An 18703-nucleotide genomic window follows, 5' to 3' on the forward strand; every position below is an offset into this window, starting at 1 on the left:
AAAAAGAATAGTTAATTTTTTGTTTATTGAGCAAATTCCTCTCTAAATTGCGAAAAAAGTTTCCATTCAAGGCTATGATTTCTGCATGGATTGGTGACAGCAATCCATTGTATAAATCCATTATATAATACAATAATAACGTATCTTCCCCAAAGGATTATTATATTTTGAGATGTCAGGAAAAACGACTTGCAGTCAACGCCACCGACTTCGGTGTAACGTTCCAAATCCGCTAAGATGAAAGACTTGTGTGATAGACTTGCTCAAATCTCCTAACGCGTTAACTAACACGCAAAGGACCACATCTGTATCTATATAAATCACTTTTATTCTTCCTTCCAAGCGCACAACGAATTGAGAGAGTATGGCTCTTTTCCGCTACTCACTCTTCTCTTGTTTTGCCTTTTCTCTTCTTGCTTTTAGTCTTGTCCAGTCTCCACAAGTCCATGGAAAGGAGACTGAAAGTCGACATGTGGTTAGTGTTAGCTCTTTGCTTCCGGGCTCAGTTTGCTCGTCACCGAGAGGTTTGGTGACATCCTCGGATATCCAAGTCGGTTTTATTTTTTCTTAAAAATATATTTAATCATTTATATTTGGCTTTCCTTGTTAGAGAGTAAGATTGGGTAGAGTATTCTTCCCAAGAAGATTGGGGAGAATGTACTGATGTATCATTTATGCATGACAAAGATATTAGCTTGCCATGGACGTAATTGGTGCCCTGTTGGTAAATTCTAGCAGACCTTTGAAAATTCCTCCAAGTTTTAGTTGAAAATTTGCCACCTCCCCTGGAAAACATAATTAACATGTTGCATTTAGCTCAAAGTACCACAGACATGATTTGCAGGTTTATGTACACTAATACTTATTTTTGTGTTTCAAAATTTCTTAAAAAAGTTCCTGAAAAAAGAATTGACGTTCCGAAATATTTGGATAAAAGACAGCAAGGATAATTGTTTCACTGGTCTTGATGCCTAATTTGCCTTTTTAGGAGTGGGAGGGGATAAGAGATTGTGTGGTTCCTGACCAACCAAATCAAAGCCGTTTTATCCCTTTTTTCAGAATGCATATATATATATAGTATATATAAAATACGGTAGGTATGTATGATGTGAGGATATGGAAAGCTTTTGTATGCCATATGACAGAAAGGCAAGCAATAAATCAAACATATTTTACAGATTGTCTTTTTACCTAAGAAGGATACCTTGTACTTAGTAAATTCATCAAAACATATATATATATATATATATATATATATATATATATATATATATATATATATATATATATATATATATATATATATATATATATATATATATATATATATATATATATATATATAAGAATAGGTGAGAGAATTTTAGTGCATATCATGCTGCTTTTAATTTTATTTTTGTTTATTTTTTTTTGGGTTGCTGCATGACATGTTAATGAAATAAACGCAGCATGTGAACATAATTAGAAGCTCCATTAGCCTATGTCATTGTCTCTTTGCTAAATCAATTGACAATTATAATTCCTCAGATTCAAACCCGTCCAAGTTGAAAGTGGTCCACCGGCACAGCCCATGCTCGCCGCTGACCTCCGGCCAGAAGCCAGACTACGCCGAACTCCTCAACCAGGACCAAGCTCGAGTCAACTGGCTCCACCGCCAGATCTCCACCGCCTCCAACCAAAACAGCACTCGTACCTCGCTTGCTGCAAACATCCCCGCCAGATCCGGCGGCTCGATCGGTACTGGCAATTACGTCGTCAACGTCAGTTTGGGCACCCCTAAGAAGGTGTTCACGGTGATCTTCGACACCGGCAGTGACCTTACATGGATCCAGTGCCTCCCGTGCCGTACTAATAATAGCTGCTACCCCCAACAGCAGCGACTCTTCGATCCATCTCAGTCCTCCACCTATTCCAACATCTCCTGCACCTCCACCAAGTGCTCGCAGCTCGACCTTCACAAATGCTCGGCTAGTAGGTGCCGCTACGAAGTCCTTTACAGCGATCAATCCCAGTCGGAGGGCTTCTTCGGCAGCGACACGCTCACACTGACGCCCTCCGACGTGCTGCCAAATTTCTTATTCGGCTGCGGCGATCAGAGCAGTGGGCTCTTCGGTAAGGCCGCCGGTCTGCTCGGTCTAGGCCGTCAATCAGTATCACTAGTGTCACAGTCAAAATCAAAGTATGGCGATGTCTTCTCTTACTGCCTTCCATCCACCTCGAGCTCACCAGGCTACCTCAAACTAGGCGGTGGTGCACCGTCGAACGTTCATTTCACACCGATGCGAAAATTCCACAGCCAGCCGTCATTCTACTTCCTTGATCTCGTGGCAATCAAAGTCGGCGGTGAGCAGCTTCCAATAGCTCAGACGGTGTTTTCTAATGACAGGACGCTACTCGACTCCGGCACGGTGATTACCAGATTGCCGCCATCGGCCTACACCGCCCTTCGGTCGAGGTTCCAAAAGCAGATGGCCAAGAAGAAGTACAAGAGGGCGCCGCCTCTCTCGATACTGGACACCTGCTATGATTTCACCGGCTACAACATCGTGTCGGTGCCGACGGTGGCGCTGCTGTTCGGCAGCAGGGTTACACTTAATGTCGACTTCACCGGCATACTGTACGTGTCCAGCGTGTCACAGGCATGCCTGGCGTTCGCTGGCAATGACAATGCGAGCGACCCTGGCATCATCGGCAACGTGCAGCAGAAGCGGTTTGATGTGGTTTATGACATTGCAAATAGTAGAATTGGGTTTGGCGCCAATGGTTGTGGTTAATTGGTCGAACACAATGGTTGGAAGCATGATAGATAAACTAATTGATCAAGCAATTGGGAGAGAAGAAACGAAAGAGTTCATGAAAGAAGAAAAATGAAACTAAAAGAGAACCAACATAATGTATGACGAAATAGCTATTCCCTCTATTTTAACGATTCAAGAAACAAATAACATGGGTATAGTCGTGCTAATTTATGTTTGGCATGATAAAAATTGGAGCTTGATTTGACCTCCTCCTCACTGAGTTTCGATGTTTTGGGTGTTTTATGCGTTTAGTAATCGGAGTAACCAAAGTTAGGTGCAACGTCAGTGTCAAAGAATGGGCATCATGGAAGGGATCTTAAATTAATCCCTGTTGTGAGAAAATTTTTACATGATAAAGGGTCTAGAAGCCCATGGAAACTTCCATTTGAAACAAGTTGTACTTGGTCAACAAGACTTTTATAATTACATGATTGACGCAAAAAGACCTGGCATATATTTTACCCTTTTTGGTAAGCGGAAGGAGCCAAAGCTATATAAAAAAGATGAGAAATTCTTTGTGCATCAAGAGCGATGTAAAAAATCTGATGTGGAGCATATCATTTTATATGATTGGTCTACGTAGTTACTGCTTTTCAATATATATTTAATGTTTGTAGTTCTGTTTTTTATTTAAAAATTTTGAATGATGAAAATACCCCTACTCTTTGGAAAAAATTATGATATTCTATAGCATATTATAATTTTCTGCATGCAGGATGTTACTATATGGCATAGAAAATTATGACATTCTGTAGTATATTATGATATTTTACGTCAAATTATGACTTTCTACATCCAAGATGTCATAATTATATGATCCAAGATGTCATAATATACCACAGGATGTCATAATATAGAAAGAGCATGCATTTTTGTCCGATCACTTTTCAACGGACCAACATACATTTAATTCTTGTAGTTCTGCTTTTTTTGTTTGAAAATTTTGAATGACGAAAATGCCTCTACTCTTTAAAAAAAATAATGACATCTTGTGGCATATTATAATATCCTACATCAAAATTATGATTTTTTGGATGCAGGATGTCATAATATGGATATAAAATATCATAATTTTTTTTTTCAAAAAATGGAAGTATTTTTATTATTCAAAATCTTCAAATAAAAAAGTGAAACTATAGACATTAAATATATATTGGGAAGCGATGGCTATGTGGACTAATCACATAAAGTGGTGCACTCCACATCAAATTTTCTCCACCATCCATGATGCATAAAAAATTTTCAAAAAAGATATAGCAAAAATTTATGAGGTAATCCACAGGGACCCCAAAACAAAACCAGCAGACCCATGTACAAAAGAATACAAGATCCATATATAGAAAAACATGTGTGAAAGAACATAACACACGGCCCAAAATAGAGAACCACCCAAAGTAGGGTGCAACACACAAACAGTGGCACAAAACCAAACTGAAGTGAGGAGATCAATAGAGCATGTAGGCACATCGAGATGGAGAACTCAACCACACCATTAGAGCTATCAATTTGGGTTGGGCCCATTGGATTGGCCCGTCTCGCCATGTAAATGGGACGACTTGAGTTCATATTTTAGCAACCTGTTTAAAAGCAAATTAAATGACCCATCTTATTTAGATTGACGGGTCTAGACAGATCGATGCGGACTGGCCCATCTTTTTTTTTGAGTAAAAATAAGAATTATCAAATCTCCTTATCCAGTTTCTCCTTTCAACTGCGTGAGTCATGAGAACTGAGAAAGAGAGGAGAGATCGAGAGAGCTCCTCGACCCCGGTGCCTGCATCGTGGCCCCCGACCTCCCCTCCTCCCCCCACTTTCTGGTGACTGTGAGTGCATCCCAACCCCCGTGAGCTCCTCCGCGCTCCCTGATGCCCGCATCCCGACATCCCCCACTACCCTTTCTTCGAGCGAGCGAGAAAGAAGAAAGAAAGAGGGTGAGAGATGGCTTCCTCTTTCGACACCTTTGGCAATGACGGTGAGGAGGTGGTTGAGGGGATCCACCTGCCCTTTCGACGATGAGGAGGTGGTGAGGGGATCCAGTTTTCCCTTTTAACTGTGTGAGCCATGAGAAGTAAGAAAGAGAGGAAAGGCCGAGAGAGCTCCCTGACACCAATGCCCGCATCGCGGCCCCTGACCTCCCCTCCTCCCCCCCACTCCTCGATGACTGTGAGCACATCCCAACCCCTGTGAGCTCCTCCGCGCTCTCCGATGCTCGCATCCTAGCACCCCCCCACCACCCTCCCTTCGAGTGAGCGAGAAAGAAAAAAGAAAGAAGATGAGAGATGGCTTCCTCTTTCGACACCTTTGGCAACGATGGTCAGTCCACTTGTCCTTACAATAACTTGATTAGCGATGCTAAAGAATCGGATATGGTCAGGTCAGCTCATATCCAAACCTTCCATCTAATCTAATCTAATATATATATATATATATATATATATATATAAACAGAGGCTCGTCCACCGCATATTGCTTTTTCATGAATGCACCATCCGCCATATGTTTTTCTTTCTTTTTTTGTTGGAAAAATATCAAAAAAATCAACGAGATCTATGGTGAAGGAGAGAACGAAGATCAGAAGCATTTCTTAGGCTAGAGGTTCTGCATCGAGGGGTGGTAAGCCTGACCATAGGTGCAGAGGAGGATGAGGAAGGAGGCCTCTGAAGGTGGCTGGCCAAGCTTGGAGGGAATTTATTCGAGAAGGAACTTGGTGGCAGAGAAGAGACTGATAGCGGTGAGGCGAGAAGTGGCCAGCAGTGAGGTAGGTGGCCATTAGGTAGGTGCAGAGGAGGATGAGGAAGGAGGCCTCTGAAGGTAGTCGGTCGAGCTTGGAGGGAACGCATTCGAGGAGGCAGTTGGTAGGGGGGAGAGAGAGGAGGAGGCAGAGGAGGGCAAGGAAGGAGAGAGGCCAGGATGTTAAGGGTAGGAGCACCGAGGGGGGCCTCAGGGCGACCGGCGAAGGCAATGAGGAGGCGGAGGGTGACGAGAGCTCATCTGTGTGGGAGAAAGTGGAGGAGGCAAAGAAAGAGAAAGTTATAAGAGACAGTTCGAGAAGAGTTGTACATCGTGAGCCCTAGGTTTCTCTTTTTTTCCCTTTTCTTTTAATGGTGGCACAGCCTCGAGAATGGGAGGGCTTTAGGGCAGAGGAATGTTGTTGCAATAGAGATTTTTGAAAGGAGGCGCTCGATATATACATCCATGACGAATAGGAAGACGGGGGGGGAGAAACCAACTGGATTTTGTGAAGTGGCCACCTTAGAAAATAAACTAATTTATAGACCACGCTAAAACCCTATGTGACTATCATCAGATCTAGGGTCTCACACTAAAAGAAAAAATGATTTTTAGCAGCAGCTATGAGCGACGATAATATTGCCGTCACTAATAATAGTTTTTATTGACCATCAATGACGATCAAAAGATAAGCCGTCACAAAAAAATTATCAAATTTATTAGCGATGGAAATATGGTATTAGCAATGAGAGATGCCATCACTAATATTCACTAGCGACGGCTTTAGCCATTGCTAATAACTCGACTCCCTTCCCCCCACCCTCAGTTTTTGGCTTCCTCATGCTAAAACCTTCATTTTCTCCCCTCAGTTTTCATCTCCCCCTCCCCCATTGGTGACCAACTGAAGCCCCCCACTCCCCCTCTCCCAGTTCCCCAACTCACATTGCATTGTCAGAGTCCTCGGCCTCCTCCCCCCAGCCTCGCACTGCTGGGCCTCCCCTTTTCTTCCTAGAGCCCACATCCTCGAGCTCCCCCTTCTTCCCGATTGCCTCTCGAAGCCAGCGTCCTGTCGATCAACCTCTCTTTTCCTTCCCTACCTCTCCCTTTGCTGGATCAAACCCCCCGTCGTCCCTCTCTTTACCCCACCTTCAATCCCCATTTCCCCTATTGCACCGTCGGATCCGACCTCCCCGAGCTCTCGACCGCCTCCCTAGCCCTTAGCTTGCCTTCCCCCCAGTTGCCTCCTCGAGCCCTTAGCCACCTTTTCGAGCCCCCGGCCCACCTTCACGAGCCCTCGGCTAGCCTCCACTACAACAAAACAGGTTATTAGCGATGAAAAATTTTTATCGCTAATAATCGATTTTCGTTGCTAATAATATTAGCGACGAAATTTTGATCGTTAATATTTCATCGTAAATAATTCCGTCGTTGATACTATTTTATGATGAAAAAAAATTCATCGCTAATAAAAGATATTTGCGACGAATATTTTTCATCGTTAAAAAAAATTGATGAAAAAATTTAATCTAAAAAAAAATATTTATGATGAAAAATTTTTATCACTATTATTTGCTAAAGTTTTAGCGATGAAAATTTTTGTCGTAAAAAATTATTTTTGCAATGAAAATAATTCATCATTATTAATTTAATAAAAAATTATTAAAAAAATTAAATAATATTAGTGATAAAAAAATTCATCGTAAATAATATTATTTATGATGAATATTTTTTCATCGCTATTAATTATATATTTATTGATAAATTAAATTATATTAGTAAAATATTTTTAGCAATGAATATTTCATCAGAAATAATTCCATCACTAATAATTTAGTCATATTTTTTTTAAAAAAATTATGAATATATATTTTAAATTTATATATATAATATTTTTTATAAATTAAAAAAATAAAAATAAAAAATTTATACAATAAACTGATAAATAAATTTTATTATTTTATTATATTAAATTAAAATTATAAGATATTTGAAATAAAAAAGAAATATACCAGTAAACCGCCAAATATCGACATTTGGAGAACGAGCTGGGGACGGAAAGCGCTCAACGGAGCTCGAACCAACGATGGAGCTCGGATTGGCCTACTGCTGCCTTATCAGCTATATCATCTACTCCATCTGTGCCATCCACTCCATCATCTAGATCTGGAAGCACTGATAGTCGTCGGTGCATGTAGCCAACTCTTGAGCTCGCTGTCGATCCTCGACAGTCTGCTGTCGATCCTCGACAGTCTGTCTCTGTACCTCCATCAGTCGAGCCTCGCATGCAGAATGAATGTCCATCCTAGATGTGCGTGAAGATGGAGCAGTGATCCCATACCCTAGACCCTTAACACAATAGGGTCTCGTACCGAGCACCCGATCACAGATCTCATCATCTGTGGGTGCGGTCGAGCCCTCAGCGGTAGGTTGGGATCTAATCTCTGTCATACGATTTTAAAAATTAAAATTATAGTTATTTTAATTTTATAATAAAAATCAAATTGTGAATGAAAAATAATTGAAAAAACTTACAAAGAGCTCTTGGCTCCCCGTCATCCACTCCTCCGACCGTCGCTGGTGGGTCCGCTGGTAGATATCAATCCTATTAAGAAGCTCGCCTCTCTCAGCATGTCTCTGTAATTTGAGAATTAATTAAAAATTTTTTAAATAACTAAAGAATTATATGCTAATTAAAAATTACCTACCATATGCTCCATGTGACGAGCAAACGATCTCGAACCCCCATAATGAGGCACGATTTGTCTTACCCGGTTCACCGCATTCTGGGCACATTATCTCTATAAAATTATCAGTAAAATTAGTAGATAAAAAATTTAATTAAAAAATAAATGATTAAATCATTAAACTATAAAAAAAATTTAGATGTGTAACCTGATATGCCGGATCCTTGTACTATCAGTATATAGTAATCCAATCATCTATGGTGATGTTGTCATAGGGCTGCTGCCGCACTGCCTCCTCCCTATGATCCTGCACCATCCGATACCAATGCTGATGCATATGATGGTGATAGTCCTTGAAATACAACGATAATTGAATGTCGATGGCTCACCTCACATGATCCTCCTCAAAATCAGCGATATCAAATACATCCTGTCAATAACAAATATTAAAAAAATACTATACAAATTAAATATTTATAATATAATTTATTTTATCTGTAAATGGGTGTAAAAAATCTTTCTCTGAGATGGTAGAATGTGACGCCAATCGAAGAGCATTACGGAAGCATAACTACGGCATATGATGCCCAGTTCAGTCTGCCATGGGTCACACCATCCCCTAATGGGTCTGGTGTAGTCGGTCGATATCTCGATTCGGAGATGCTGTCCTGGATGCTCGCATCTCCAATGCTCCAGAGTAAGATTCTTCGATGGACTTCACCCTCGCCTCACCACTGATAAGGACTCACCTGAAACAACAATAAATAAATTATTAGTATGATCCAAATAAAAGAATCAACTTTCATTATATATAAAGTGTAATAGTTAATACCACTAGGACCCACCTCACTGGGATCCACCTCACTAGGACTTGCCAGTGCAGGACCCTCTGACAGTGAAGCCGGTGCGGCAACGGAGATCAGTGGAGGTGCCTCAACCTCTAAGGCATATGCAGGGAGCTGTGAATACGAACGTCGTTGTCTGTCTCCTGATGCCATATCTGCAGGAATTGAGATATAAATAAATATAATATTGAATAATAATAGTAAAAATTAAATAATATTCTAATGAATACAATTATATCGCATATCATTATTGGAAGACAAAATTGAATGAAAAATATAGATCTACTCATCAATACTCGTTTCTTCTTCGATGTGTAGATCTTCATCCGAATCACAATAATCGATATATGTGTTGTCTTCTATCTCATAGTCATTTATGAACTGATCGTCACCCTCCGACTCATCAAGATGAAAAATAAAATCAGCTTCAACTTCGTTGGATGGAAGATCAGCCCTATTCAAAGGTGCCGTTACAAGTTTTTTATCAACCAAAAGCTTAGCTAATGTTTGTTCTTCTTGTTGAAAAGCTTCCTCTTCATGTAAATCTGAATTTTCATCCATCTCTAATCGAGTTGGTATGTCATATATGCCTCTAAGTGTTATTTTTTGTACAAATATCAATTACCTCGATACTTTAGATCCTTCAAATATATTACTTGTTTCGCTTGAGTTGCTAATATATACGGCTTATTTTGGTACCATGTTTGTGCAAGATTTACACTGATAAATTGTGAATCGATATGAATACTGATCTTTTTATTACTAATATCCCACCATTCACACTGAAATAAAAATACAGAATTACTGGACCCATACTTCAGTTCTATAATATCTATCAGTACACCATAATAATCAATCTCTTCTTCTCCTTCATATCCTGTTGTAGCAATTCTACTATTCTAGATCCGTCGTTGTGTCTCAAGCTCCTTTATGTGAAATCTCATTCCTCCAATGATACATGATATGTAGTGATTAATCTTTCGATCGGGATCACATGCTAAATCGTGCAACTCATCAATCGTATCTACTTCTTTATTGAAATACTTATGTTTCATCTACATCATAAGATAAAAAATTATGTTGATTTAAATAGTATTATTTATAAGTAAATAAATAACGTATCACTAATATAACTTACAAAATCATCAAATTATTTTGTAAATTCCCTCCTACGTTGATCATCGCCATCCATATTATTCTCTCTATATAGTATACTCTTGTGCTCACTACAAGAAGTTATGATTTTTAATTTTATATTGACATGAAAATTTTTTTAAAAATTAAATAGTATGGTAAGATGATACTTACTCAATAAAATCTTCAATTTCTTCATAATTATTTAGAACATAAAAGTATACTTTGGATAGCTCGTTCACATCCATAAATTCATATCTTCTTGTACGAGTAGATCGAATCATTTATTTAAATATAGACAACGTCGGTTCATTGTCACCCCATTCACGGTTTGCATTACGATCTGTACGATTGAATCTTGTTTCGATATCGTCAAGATACATCGAGCAGAACGTGACACACTCAATAGCTATATATGCTTCTGCTATAGACCTTTCAGGTCTTGCTTTATTGCGCACATATTTTTTTAAGGTGCATAAGAATCTGCAAACAAAAATAAATTTAAATTTTAGAAATATATTTATATCTTATAATTGATATGACAAAATACATATAATTTTTTTACCTTTCAATAAGATACATCCATTGATAATGTATCGGTCCGACCAAAAAAGCTTCTTTTGAAAGATGAATAGCCAGATGCACCATAACATCAAAAAATGATGGTGAAAAAATTTTTTCTAACTTACAAAGAATGAGTACAATATCCTTCTCTGATCTCTCAAGTAAGTTAATCTTCAATTTTTGATAACACAGTTCTTAGAAGAATACTCCCAGCTCAATCATTGCAGTTTGACCATCACCACCCAAATAACCACGCATGACCATACGAAGCAAACATTGCATCATCACATGGGAGTCATGACTTTTCATGTCAGAGATATTACCGTCATTGTTTCCAACACACCGCGATACATTTGAAGCGTATGTATCAGAAAATTTTTTAATTTTGAACCATCCACCAAAATTCTTCTTTTTCTCTCCAAACGGTGAATAACATGTGGGTGGTATAAAAAATCTCTCATCTCGATAAACTAAATGCAACTCCGACCAGATTCTCATTTCTTGCAAATCAAGATGAGCTTTTGTACCATCTTTTATTTTTTTTGAAATATTCAATATAGTACCAATGATATTATCATAAATATTCTTTTTAATGTGCATTACATCCAGATTATAACGAAGTAGTAGCTGCTTTCAATATAGTAGATCAAAAAAGATGCTTTGCTTCGTCCAATTCAGTTCAGCTTCAGTATGCTTCCGCTTGTGAGTACCCTTTATTTTTTCAAATTGGACGTTTCCAATGACTTCAAGTTGTTCTAAAATTTTTGATCTACTTAACTCCTTAGGTGGCGACGCCGATCAGACTTACTATCAAAATATTGATTATAATGGATCCTCCAAGAATGATTAGTAGGAAGAAATCGTCGATGACCTATGAAACATATTTTCCATCCGTACTTTAAATGTAAAGAGGATGCATCCGTATTGCATATTGGATATGCAAGATATCCTTTGGTGCTCCATCCAAATAAATTTTCATATATCAGAAAATTATTTATGATCCATAGAATCGAAGTATGCAACTTAAAATTACTTCGACTCACAGAATCATATGTCTGTACCCCATTTTCCCATAACTTTTTCAGATCATCAATTAAAGGTCATAGATATACATCAATTTCGTTACCTGATACTTTCGGACCTAAAATCAACAGTGACATAAAAATAAATGATTCTTTCATGCACTTTCAAGGTGATACATTATATACAACTAGCATCACAGGCCACATACTGTATGAGGTACTCAAATTGCCAAAGGGATTAAATCCATCTGTTGCTAGACCAAGCCGGATATTGCGTGGGTCACTTGCAAAGTGCGGATGCTTTACATCAAAGTTTTTCTACACTAAAGAGTTGATCGAATGGCTAAGTATGTTCTCCTCTGAAATTTGCTGCTCATAATGCCATCTCATTTCTTCAGCTATCTTTGTGAACATATACAACCTTTGAAGTCTTAGAATCAATGAAAAATATCTCAAAATCTTTTGAGGTATCTTCTTTGCTTTTCTATTATCAATTTTGTATCTAGGCTCACCGCATTTCGGACATTCAGTTGCTTGTTCATTATCCTTACAAAATAATATGCAGTCATTTTTGTAGGTATATATAGGAGTATAGCCAAGTCCTATTTTTTGCATGTATATTTTTGCTTCAGAATATGATTTCGGAAGTCTCTCTCCATCGGGCAGAGCTACTTTAATCAATGTTAAAATTTGATCAAATGACTTCTGACTCTAACAGTTCACGATTTTAATATGAAGTAATTTTATCAAAAACTCTAACTTGAAAAACTTTGTACAATTTGGATAAAGTGGCTCTTGTGAATCCCTTACAAGCTTTGCAAACTATTCAGAAATCCCTTCTACCTCAAGCCGGATATTATGCTCATGATCAGAATTGCTTTCAGATGCAGCAGTATTCATGCATACATTTGAACAAGCACCTTGATGTAAATCATCTAACAGTTCTCCAATACCACTATGTTCGATAGGTCCAGCACCATCAGATTATCATCTTCAGTATCATCATCATCGCATACCACTTCATTCAGATCACCCTCCCCACGCCATATCCAACAAGTATACTTCTTATCCATACATATTATAGCAGATGCTCCTCAACAAGTATTATGTGATGATATATCAAATTGACATATCTCTTGCATGGACACTTTATCCGACTAGCACTGTCAGCCTTATGCTGTGCAAAGTCAATGAAATCTCGAACTCCTTTTTGCTATTCAGACAAAAAAATACCTCTACCATTCATCCAATTTTTGTTGATATTCATCTAACAACAAACACAAAATCATTAACAACTAAAATAAAGTTTAGTGGTATACTGGATCCTGATCTGAATTTTGGACTGAATCGCATTCCGAATTCCAGCTAAAATCCCGACCCGAATCCAGATTCGGATCACTTGATAGAAAATGCATGATCCTATCCTTTTCAAATCATTACTAACATGTGTGGTCCTATCCCTTTCAAAAAAGTAATAATTTTATTATTATTATTAGTGGATATTTTATCTCATTTTCGTAAAAGTTTTGACAGCATCTTCCCATGGTTCTCCAAGTATACGATGTGGATATGGTGCCCACGCACCCTATCCACCATATATTCGGAGAACAATGGACAGATAACTACTGAATACCACATAATAAAATAAAATATCAACTATTAATAATATTATTATTACTTTTTCAAAAAGCCTGAATACGGAACATTCAAGTTTTGATCTTGATGAAGATCGAAACTTAAATGAGAATCTACGGCTCAATATAATTTAAGTACCATTTTTGAATGTGCATTCGAAGATGAATTTCTAATTTATCAAAAAAAATAACTTCATATTAAAATTTTTTTATTAAAAATTTCAATAAATTTTTTTCTAAAATAGAAATATTTTTTTTATTTATAATTTCAGCAGTATATAAAATAGTACATAAAATAATTTAATTATAATAAGTAACAGCAATGTACATTATGTTAGTGAAAAAATAATTAGATAAATAATTAAATAATTTTAGCAGTAATACTAAAAAATAATATACAACAATTATAATAATTTCAGTCCGGCCTGACCAGGCCCGACCTGGAACCGACCCGACCCGACCTCGACCCGCTTTGACCCGACCAATCCCAGCCCCACCCGACCTACTGGACCGCCCCGTTCCAATCCTTGGACCCATCCCTGAAGGCCCCGACCCGACCCCAAACCGACCCGATCCGGACCCAACCCCAGACCCGCCTCGACCTCGAACCGACCCAATCCGACCAGGCCCAGTCACGGACCCGACCCGCCCCAGCCCGGCCCGACCCGGAACCGACCTGACCTGTACTCGACCTGACCTAGCTCGCCTCACCCCGACCTGACCCGGCCCAAACCCGACTTGGACTGGACCCAATCCGACTAGGCCCAGTCACGGACCCGACCCGCCCCAGCCCGGCCCGACCTTGCCCGACCCGGCCCAGCACGACCCGAAAATGATTAGGCCCGGCCCGACCCCATCACAGACCCGACTCGACCCGTTCCCAACCCAACCTGCCCCATCCCAGCCCCGTCCCCGGACACATCCCCAAAGGCCCTGGACCGACCCAGAACCGACCCGGCCCGAACCCTACCAGACCCGACCCACCCCATCTCGGCCCGACCCGCCCCAGCCCGACCCGGCCAGGACCCGACCTGCCTCGGCTCCACCCGACCCGCCCCAGCCTGACCCAACCCGACCCGCAGCAACCCGGCCCGGCCTAGCCTGACTCGAAAATGACCAGGCCCGACCCGGCCCCGTCACGAACCTAGCCCGACCCGTACCATACCTGACCCGAACCCGGCTCGATCCGACCGCCCCGCCCCATCCCACCCTGACCAGGCCCCAACCCGATCCGGACTGGTCCCAACTCGACCAGGCCCAGTCAAGGACCCGACCCGGCCCGACTTGTATCCGACCCGACTCGAACCCGACCCACCCCGCCCCGACCCGACCCGGCCCCCACCCGACCCGGACTAGACCCGACCCGACCTGACCCAGTCACGGACCCGACCCACCCCAGCCCGACTCGATCCGGCTCGACCCGCACCAACTCGACCCTGCCCAGCACGACCCAAAAACGACCAGGCCTGGCCTGGCCCCATCAAGGACCCGACCTGACCCAGTCACGGACTCGACCCATCCCTGCCCCAGACTCGAACCCAGACTCGGACCTGGCCACGACCACGGCCCGACCCCGCAGAACCCCATCTTCGGCCTGTCGGTGCCGGACCGCCATCCCCGTCCCCGACCCCAGCCCACCGAACCCGGCCCGCAGCCTCGGACCACCGTCTCCAACCCCGGCTCATCGTCCCCAACCCCGGCCAGCCGACCCTGTCACCATCCCAGTCACCAGTCCTGGCTCGAACCCCCCCAAAAAAAAGGAATAAGCTCACATCGATGGTGGCACTGGCGATGGCTTTGCGGACGGTGATGGCGATGGTGGAGCGAACAGTGATGGCAATCGGACATGGGGAGAGACGTGGGATGCTAGGTGGGGGAAGGGAATGCGAGAGAGAGAATGCTGAGTGAGGGTGGAGAGGAGAAAATGGGTTTCAGATGGGACATGACGGGATGCGGGGTATTAGCGATGAAAATTTTCGTTGCTAATAATTTATTTTCGTCACAAATAATTTAAACGAAAAAAAAAATTTACGACGAAAATAAGCTTTTCATCGCTAATAACCTAACTAGTGACGAATAACTTTTTGTCGCTAATATTTTCTGTCAAAAAAAATTTTCACTGAAAAAAAAATTTTTTCAAAAATTTTTGTTGCTAATAATTTATTTTCATCGTAAATAATTTAAACAGAAAAAAAATTTGTAACAAAAATAAGCTTTTCATCGCCAATAACTAATTAGCGACGAATAACTTTTCGTCGCTAATATTTCCTGCCAAATAAAAAAAAATTTCTTGCTGGAATTTTTTTTCAAATATATTATTTATGATAAAATATATTATTTTATCACTAATAGACTCAAAGTTTTATTTACGATAATTATTTTCATCGCTAATTATGTTATTAGCGACAAAAATTTTCTTCAGTCACTAATAATTACTAAAAATAATTTTTTTATTTATAAATTTTTATTAAGTAATTATATGATGCTCGTATGATAAAATTTATTCAGATCCAACTGACAAGATAGACGGTAGGACCATATTGATTCATTGAAAGCGAGTTCAAGGATTTGACTGTAAACTTTTTAACTCAGGACTTCCTGCGAAAAATAATGATATTTGAGAGGTCAAAAAATAGAACTAGACGTCTTTAGCACCAGAGTCCAGATATGGGGTGTAAAATTTTTTCTTGATGTACTGCCATATCACTCTTTTTATTTTTTTTCTTTTATTTATTAAGTAAAATGGATGGAAGACCAACCAAAATCGGGCAAAAGTATGATTCAAACTAGGGGTGTCAATCGTCAAACTATGTTTGGTTTATATGCAGATTGAAGTAGGTTCGAACCATACCCCACATATACTTTTCCTTCATCCATATCAGCTCATCAACATTTCTAAATTTTTATTCATTACTTATGTGTATAACTAAGAAATAAAACAAAATGATGTTTTCAAAGATCACAAGCAACAAAATCAAGATTTATCTTTAAATATGTCATTATAAATATCATAAACATAAAATTTAGTATATATGATAATTATGAACTAACTAATGATAAAACTAGATAAAATGTACTGATATATTCTAAAATATTAGCGATGGAAATTTTCATCGTAAATAGTGATTATTTATAATGGAAATATATTTTTCATCGTAAATACATGTTATTTACGATGAAAATAGAATTCTCATCGTAAATAATTTTTAATTTTTTTATTTATTAATAATAAAAATATTACATCATAAATATTGAATTATTTATGATAGAAAATTAATTTTTATCATAAATATATAAGTATTTGTAACGTAACATTATCATCGTAAATAATCTATAATTTTTAAATTTTTAAATTTTTTTATTTTTTTACACATATTAATGATGAATAATTTTTATCATAAATAAAATATATTTATGGTAAAAATTTTGTTTTCATCACCAATAATAATCATTTACAATGTATTATTTTCATCACCATTAATCTATAATTTTTGAATTTTTAAAATTTTTTATTTTCTTTCAAATATTAGTGATGAAAAATTTTCATCATAAATACATAAGTATTTATGATAGAAAATAAATTTTCATTAGGAATACGCCTATATTTGTGACATACTATGTTCATCATAAATAATCTATAATTTTAAAATTTTTAAAATTTTTTATTTTTCACATATTAGTGATAAAAAATTTTTATTGTAAATAATATTAATTTATGATGAAAATTTAGTTTTCATCATCCATATGCTATTATTTATGATGTAATATTTTTGTCACAAATAATCTTTAATTATTAAATTTTTAAAATTTTTTATTTTTTAAATATTAGTGATGAAAAGTTTTCATCATAAATAATATATATTTGTGATAAAAATTTATTTTTTATTACAAATACTTCCATTATTTATGATGAAACTAGTTTTATCACTAATATTTAAAAATTTAAAATTAAAATAAATATTTTATTATTTATGATGATTAATTTTATCATAAATAATTTATATTTATGATGAAATTTTATTTTTATCATAAATATAAAGATATTTATGATGAAAAATTAGTTTCATCATAAATAAATAATTATTAGCGATGAATTTAGTTTTCATCATAAATATTATTATTTATGATGAAATATATTTCTATCATAAATAAATTCATCACAAAAAGTGACATTTCTTGTAGTGCTCCCCCCATTCTTCCTCCCCTTTCTTCCACCCGCCTCCCTCTCCCCCTTCTTCTCCTGCTGCACAGCACCGCTTTCGTGCCGCAGCGCCGCATCCCCTGTTGGATCTTTCACCCTCTTGTCGGATTCGCTCTCCCCTTGTCGGATCTGTCGTCTCCACATCAGATTGCCATCTCCATCCCTGCACTGCCATTCCTGCACTGTCGTTCTTGTGCCATCGATGTCTCTGTGCCCATGTATCTATTCTTTTGGTGAGTATTAGCGATAGTGGCAACGACGGTAGCAGAGCCATCATTAAAAATCTTTTTATTTTAATATATTAATTAATTTTAATTAGATAATTAATTAATTATATATTAATTTAATTAATTAATTATTTTATTTAACTATGATTAGGGATAAAATTTGGCTCGAGCTTATTTGAATTTGGGTCAGGCTTTGGGCTAGGCTTGAAATAGTTCAAGCTGAGCTTGAGCCTGATTACAGGATCCATTTGAATTTCAGGCCAGGCTTGGGTATATCTTTGATCCGGCCCAGGCTCGATCCAAGTTTGACCTGAGAATGGGCCCATATTGCTGGCTTGCATTTAACCTAAAGCCAGCAGCGCTCTATTCATAAAGAGGCTATGATGACTGTCTATGCGAGATGCGCCTAAAGAGTCTAGAAAGAGATGGAGGTGATGTATTTCTATTCTTGTTGTTATAGTTGTAGAATAAGCTTGGACAGTCTGTTACATCGCAGGCAACCACTTGCAGCCACCTCATGGTTAAAAGTGCAGAGGAACTTGCAATGCCTTATTTTCGAATGACAGATTTAAGCCTTCTTCTTTCCCTCTTTCCCTTGTTTACTTTGTTGGTCTCTGATTTAAGTACTATTTTTAAGTTTTTATTTTATTTTTTTAAAAATTTTACTCCTAGTTTGCGGTCTTCTTACTTTATAGCCACCTCATAATTTGGATTCACCCAAATGGGTTCGGGCCTAAGCCCGACCCGAAGCTCAAAAAGAATTTTTGGGCCGAGCTTGGGTAGGGGTAGGGCTAGTTCCAACCCTAATTATGATGAAGATTTTAGATGGTTGGTTTTCAATTAATGATCCTTATTAAAATAGAT

The 18703-nt window shown here is 38.5% G+C and overlaps 1 protein-coding gene across 1 annotated transcript; it reads left to right on the top strand.

Annotated features, from left to right (window-relative positions):
• The first annotated feature begins 337 nt into the window (after positions 1-337).
• LOC105038978 (aspartyl protease family protein At5g10770) lies at positions 338-3009 on the top strand. The gene is made up of 2 exons (XM_010914924.3): positions 338-524; positions 1528-3009. The coding sequence occupies exons 1-2, from the start codon at positions 365-367 to the stop codon at positions 2772-2774; spliced, it is 1407 nt and encodes a 468-aa protein (XP_010913226.1). The 5' UTR covers positions 338-364; the 3' UTR covers positions 2775-3009.
• Positions 3010-18703: the final 15694 nt, after the last annotated feature.

This window comes from Elaeis guineensis, chromosome 1, assembly GCF_000442705.2.
Source record: "Elaeis guineensis isolate ETL-2024a chromosome 1, EG11, whole genome shotgun sequence".
Classification (NCBI taxonomy): domain Eukaryota; kingdom Viridiplantae; phylum Streptophyta; class Magnoliopsida; order Arecales; family Arecaceae; genus Elaeis; species Elaeis guineensis.

What these genes read in the sequence shown, in the direction of transcription:
- LOC105038978 (XM_010914924.3), top strand. Translation starts at nt 365, where the DNA reads ATGGCTCTTTTCCGCTACTCACTCTTCTCTTGTTTTGCCTTTTCTCTT. An exon ending in AGTTTGCTCGTCACCGAGAG is followed by an intron (nt 525 to 1,527) that starts GTTTGGTGACAT and finishes ATAATTCCTCAG; the next exon opens with ATTCAAACCCGTCCAAGTTG.